The sequence below is a fragment of the Spinacia oleracea genome, chromosome 1 (genome assembly GCF_020520425.1).
Source record: "Spinacia oleracea cultivar Varoflay chromosome 1, BTI_SOV_V1, whole genome shotgun sequence".
NCBI classification, from domain to species: Eukaryota; Viridiplantae; Streptophyta; class Magnoliopsida; order Caryophyllales; family Amaranthaceae; genus Spinacia; species Spinacia oleracea.
In genome coordinates, this window is record NC_079487.1 from 51,555,111 (window position 1) to 51,561,172 (window position 6,062).

Below are 6,062 nucleotides of genomic sequence, written 5' to 3' on the forward strand. Positions count from 1 at the left end.
TTTAAAGTCCCAATTAACAAACCCAAGTTAACTTAGCAAATCAAAACTAAATACAAGCTCTCTATTCCCGATCCCAATGATGCAACATCTTCAAACCTGCAAATGGACAATGCTTATTGATCCTTAGAGACTGTTCACCAAAGATTGGGTCATCACAGGATCAATAAGGCATAGCCATGATCAACATGCACAAGCAAAAGCACGTAATCAGCAAAGCTGAGTACTACATACTAAATCAATAATAATCCTAACATGAATCTATTAGACGAACAATCCTAACATGGCACTAAATAAAACATAAGCAATGATAATCAAGATATATTGACTTGAAGACTATATTTGACTGAGCTAGACCTTTGTATCATTAACATTATTTTAATTGAAATAGTCAATGGACTGAGTTGTCTACTAGAAACTTCTTCTTCTTCACTAAGGAAGACGAGGTACGGGCGCGACTCCGTAAACCCCAATGACCTGCGATATCGAGGGACTTTTTAAATAAAAATAGAACCGGTGATCAATCCGGCCCCAGAAAAAGCCATAGGCTACCCATGACCCCAACTCCTGATTGTCCGTCACTTTAGACGTGCACAGTCTAAAGCTATTGCTTCTCATTTTCACTTTACATGACTTAACTTTTAATACTTGGTTATGACCCATCAAACATAAATATTATATTCAACAAGTAAACACAACTTCTTTTATCTTTGAATTAAACCAGTGATCACAACATTCAACCAAGAACCAATTCCAACTACTTTAATCCTTCCTTTATCCATATTTAAAAACCTTTATTAGGTATAAGGTTTAACTACCAAACAAGGTCCTCGGCCCTTATAAAGTAGTGAAAATCTAAAGAGGAACAACGATCAATAAAGATCTAAACCAATATTAAATAATATAAAGTTCCACAAAACCAACATGCTTGCATCAATATTCCATGCTAACATGATTCAATTCTTATAAATAAAGTTCTATGCTCAACGCCTTAATTCAACGACATTGAACATGAAATTCCAACATAAACAAGTTCATAAATATATTCATCATATTCTCAATACAACACACATCCAAGCACACGGTATGTACGTACCTTGTGTAAACAAACTGATAGGCCACTTTAACGAATTCAAAAGTCACCCACAAAGAATTCTCCGCCTAAAATAATCAAGAAACGTACCCAAATCAATTCCTAATCATTGGCAACCATAACAAAGCATTCTAAATGCATCCTAAACATATTTAGAACATTCCCCAATATCAAAACTTAAACCTTTGATTTCCTAGCATCATAATTATTGAATTAGTGATTGAAATTCGTTGAAAACTCTTTGTAAACATCGTACTTTAAATTTTCAGCAATATAACTAATTTCAAACTACTCCAAAACATAATTAACATTTTTAGAATCATAAAAATAATAGCTTTAATAATGTATAATCATTCTATTATGATTTTAGAACATTAAAACCTTAAAAATCCATGCTTTACTAATTAAATTCCTTATTTCAATTCAACTATGTAATCTGAAAATTAAATTATCAATTAAGCATAATGTATAATCTGAAAATCTAATTTAATCATAAAAACCTATAATTTATATTCACGAAACATGAATTAAATTAATAAAACTTAATTAAAACCCTAATTTAAACGTAATTAACAAATCTGAAAATAATTAAATTAATTTCGACAACATATAATCTGAGAATTAGTAATTAAATCTTAAAAATCATAAATTTATTAAATCAAATCATGAATTAAATCACTAAACTAATTTAAACCCTAACTTATGTATTAATCAACCAAAACTGAAAATAATTAATTTATAATATCAATACCAAATCTGAAAATTATAATTTAATTATAAAGATTAATAATTTAATTCTAGAAACATAAACAAAAATCAATAAACTTAATTAAAACATTTAAATAACTTAGGGTTTAAGAAAGTCAACCAAAAGGATAGGAGGAGTGCTGGCCGGCGGTGACTAGGGCACGGCGGGGACAGCAGCGGCTAGCAGAGGTGGCGCTGGTCGGGTCAGGTGTCGGCACGGGTGGTTGCTGGTGGTTGTTGGTCGAACCAAAAACGCAAGAAGAGAGAGAAACCGAAACCCAAGAGGAGAAGGAGGGTTTCCGGCTGGACAGGCGCGGCAGCGACGCTGCAGGTGGGCGGCGCAGCGAAGGGGAACGACGAGTGGGTGGCGGTGCTCGGTGGTTGTGCGTGGCTGCGCCACAACAGAAACATGTGAGGAGGAGAGCAAGAAACGGGAGAGAGAGAGAGAGAGAAAAACGAAAGAGAAGAGGAGGGGGAGAGAGTTACCGGCGGCGACGGAGAGGGACTACGACGGAGGAAACGCCGGCGATGGAGGCGGCGTGGACAGCTGCAGCAACGTGAAGCAGGGGAGGGATGGGTTCACGTGGTTGCTGAATGAGAGAATGAGGGTTTTTTGAGGTTTCTTGTTTTTTTTCTTTTTCACGTGAAGGAGAGGAGAGGATTGAGAGTTTTACATGAATTTGGAATATGGGTAAGGGATGTGGGTTTAACTTATTTTGGGCTTTGCTAATTTGGGGTAGGATTAGAATTAAGTTTGGTATTTGAATTCGACACAGCTTAGGATTGGTTTCTAAATTCAATCGATTTTCGTAATTCGAATTCTTTTCAACTTAAAATTCAAACATTATTTTTGATTGTACAAACCGTTAAAATATTTAGAATATATTTAAATAAAACTAAATATACATTTAATATATAAATATAATAAAGTTCAAAATCGTTAAATATTTAGAACGTACTTAAAATAAAATAAATGTACGTTAATTATATTTTTATTACTAAAAATTCATAAATTCTATTTAAATATAAATAATATACGTTAAAATATATTAATAAAATTTATAAATTTACGGGGGATTACAATTAGGGCCTATCATGATTCTGTTAGGCGACCCATCCCCCAGAATGCAGATTCTCACGTAAACTTGCCGAAAACTCCATTGATGATAGAAGATGCACTGGAGAAGTTGCAGGGTGGACAGCCGATGGATGGAGGGGCATTATCTAGGATGAGAGAAATTATGCAGAGTGTGAATGCCTCGCTTGGTTTGACGACCAATTCTGGTGTGGGTAGGGTGCAGCAAACACCCATGGAGGGTACTGAAACAGAGCATCAAACTGCCCATGGTGATAAGGGTGATGAAGCAGGAATCCCAAAGCCAGTGCAGAGGCAACTTAATGTGGAACATGTAAAGCCTTGGGCAAGCCTATTTCCAGCGGCAAACCTCACCTCGAAAGGTACATCACTGGCTTTTATTGCACCTTCAATTTCTGATGGCAAGCCAGTAGCTGTATTGGATAGAGTAGATATTGATAAAATGGCTAAGAACTGGGAAAGTGCTATGATTATGTATGTGGTGGGGGAAAAACCATCCATAGGGGCTGTAATTCGATTTATTGAGAAAGATTGGGGTAAGGCTAGCAAACCACAGGTTTTTCTTCATGATGAGGGGTATTTTTGTCATTCGTTTTAAGAGCAAGAGTGAAAGGGATGCTATCATGATTGATGGTCCTTACACTTTCTATGGGAGACCCATGATGATAAAACCTTGGTCTACAACTTTCAATTTCCAGGAGGAAATGTTGAGAGTAATTCCTGTCTGGATTAAACTTCCTAATCTACCTTTGAACTGTTGGGGGAGTGACTCACTTAGTAGAATTGGCAGCCTGCTTGGGGTGCCTCTTTATGCAGATGAGTGTACATCTAAACAAATGAGAATCTCTTTTGCTCGATTACTTGTGGAAATTGATGTTACCAAGGATTTACCTAAAAGTGTTACCATACAAGACCCTGCAGGAATTGCAATAATTCATAAGGTGATCTATGAATGGTTGCCTCCCTTTTGCCCTAAATGCAACCTTGTTGGCCATGTGTGTGGAAAAGACAATGGCAGCATGACTAGATTCCAGCCTGCAGGACAGCAACAGAAGAAGATTGTGCAAGTGTGGCAACCAAAGAAAATTGTGTCTCAGCCAGTTGAGAAAGAGAATGAAACTGAAACCAATATGGAGGGAGAGGTTACCGATCTAGATACTAATCAGGCTACCACTGCTGATTCTGCTCTTGTAGATGAAGGGTGGAGGGTGGTTACAAGAAGGAATAGGGAACCTAGGAATTCTCCAACCATAGTGGGGTTGGCTCAGGTTCATGAAGAATTGCAGAGGGGCAAGTTTGATGGTGGTGGAGGAGGGGGAGATGGGATCATTCCTATCTATGCTACATGAATACTTGCTATTGGAATGTTAGAAGGATGAATGATCCCTCAAAAGTAGTAGAAATAAAGAAATTCTTAGGGAATAATAATGTTAGTGTTGTTGCTTTAGTTGAGACTAAGGTTAAATGTGCTAATTCTGGGAAAGTTCAGAAAAAGTTTGGAAGTGGTTGGAGGTGGATAATGAATTACACCAATTCTCCAAGGGGGAGAATCTGGGTTGGGTGGAAGCATGATGTTATCACCTTTCAGCCCATCTTCCAATCAGACCAGTTGATTCATGGGTGTATTTCAGCAAAAAATGGGAAATTCAGAACCACTTTTACTGCAGTGTATGGCTTGCACTCTATTGGAACAAGGAAAACATTGTGGAATGATTTAACTCAATTGAGTTCAGTTACAACAGGGGAGTGGATTGTCATGGGGGATTTTAATTCTGTTCTGTATTCTGGTGATAGAATCAATGGTAACCCTGTTACCCATGCTGAAACTAGAGATTTTGAAGGGTGCATTGATGCTACTGACCTAAATGAGATTAAAAGTCGTGGACACTTTTATTCCTGGAGTAATAAGGGGCAAGGTCAGACAAGGATTTGTTCTAGAATTGATAGAGTTTTTGGCAACACTGACTGGCATAGTACCTTTCTTGATGCAGTAGTGGATTACCTGAATCCTGGGATCTCAGATCATTCTCCTCTGTTGTTAAGCTGCAATATTAATGTGAAGACTGGGGGTAGACCCTTTAAATTCTTCAACTATATGGCTGATCATGATGAGTTCATGCAGGTTGTTCAGGAGAAATGGAATATTAGTGTTAATGGCACTCCTATGTTTACTGTATGGCAGAAAATGAAAGCAATTAAGGGAGGGTTGAAACATCTCCACCATAGAGACTTTTCCAGATTAGAAGAGAGGATTGAGCTTCTTAGAAAAGAGTTGGATGGGATTCAAACTCAGCTTGCTACCTCTTATACTGATCAGCAGCTTCAAGATCAAGAGAAAGAATGTAGTTTGAAGTTGAAAAAATTTCTGAAAGTGCAAGAAAGTGCTTACAAGCAGAAATCAAGAATCCAGTGGTTGAAGGAGGGTGATGCTAACACTAAATTTTTCTTTAGTGCTATGAAAGAGAGAATTGCAAGAAATAGTATTGATGTTCTGTACACTGTTACATGAGAGAAATTGGATACCACAGATGCTATTAAGGAGGAGATCAAAGGCTTTTATGTGAATCTTATTGGTACTGCTGCCCCCCTGTTAACCTCCATTGATATTGACCTAGTTAGAAAAGGAAATCAACTTTCAGCTGCTGCTGCTGAGGACCTGATTCAGCCTGTAACTAACATGGAGATTGATGCTGCTTTAAAAGGGATAGATAATAACAAAGCTCCTGGTATTGATGGGTTTAACAGCCTGTTCTTCAAAAAGACATGGGGGATTGTAAAGGAGGATGTCTATGATGCTATCAAGCATTTTTTTCTTACTAGGACCATGCTGCAGCAAGTAAACAACACTGTGGTGACTTTGGTGCCAAAAGTTCAGAATGCTACTCATGTGAAAGACTTTAGGCCAATTGCATGATGTACTGTCATTTACAAGCTAATCTCAAAAATTTTGACTAACAGAATGCAACCTGTTATTGGCTATGTTGTTAATTCAGCTCAAACTGGCTTTATTCCAAGTAGAGCAATCTCTGACAACATTCTTTTGGCCACTGAATTGATCAAGTGCTACTCAAGAACTCATGTTTCCCCCAGATGCATGATCAAAGTGGACCTCAAAAAGGCCTATGATTC

The 6,062-nt window shown here is 37.5% G+C and overlaps 1 protein-coding gene across 1 annotated transcript; it reads left to right on the forward strand.

The window, feature by feature from the left end:
- Nucleotides 1–4,308: 4,308 nt before the first annotated feature.
- Nucleotides 4,309–5,847, forward strand: LOC110791814 (uncharacterized). The gene is made up of 2 exons (XM_021996571.2): nt 4,309–5,356; nt 5,462–5,847. The coding sequence occupies exons 1-2, from the start codon at nt 4,309–4,311 to the stop codon at nt 5,845–5,847; spliced, it is 1,434 nt and encodes a 477-aa protein (XP_021852263.2).
- The last annotated feature ends 215 nt before the right edge of the window (nt 5,848–6,062 follow it).

Bases quoted from the DNA above. Each gene is read 5' to 3' on its own strand.
- LOC110791814 (XM_021996571.2), top strand. From the start codon at position 4,309: ATGAATGATCCCTCAAAAGTAGTAGAAATAAAGAAATTCTTAGGGAAT. The intron at 5,357-5,461 runs GTGATGCTAACA...TGGATACCACAG, and splicing joins AATCCAGTGGTTGAAGGAGG to ATGCTATTAAGGAGGAGATC.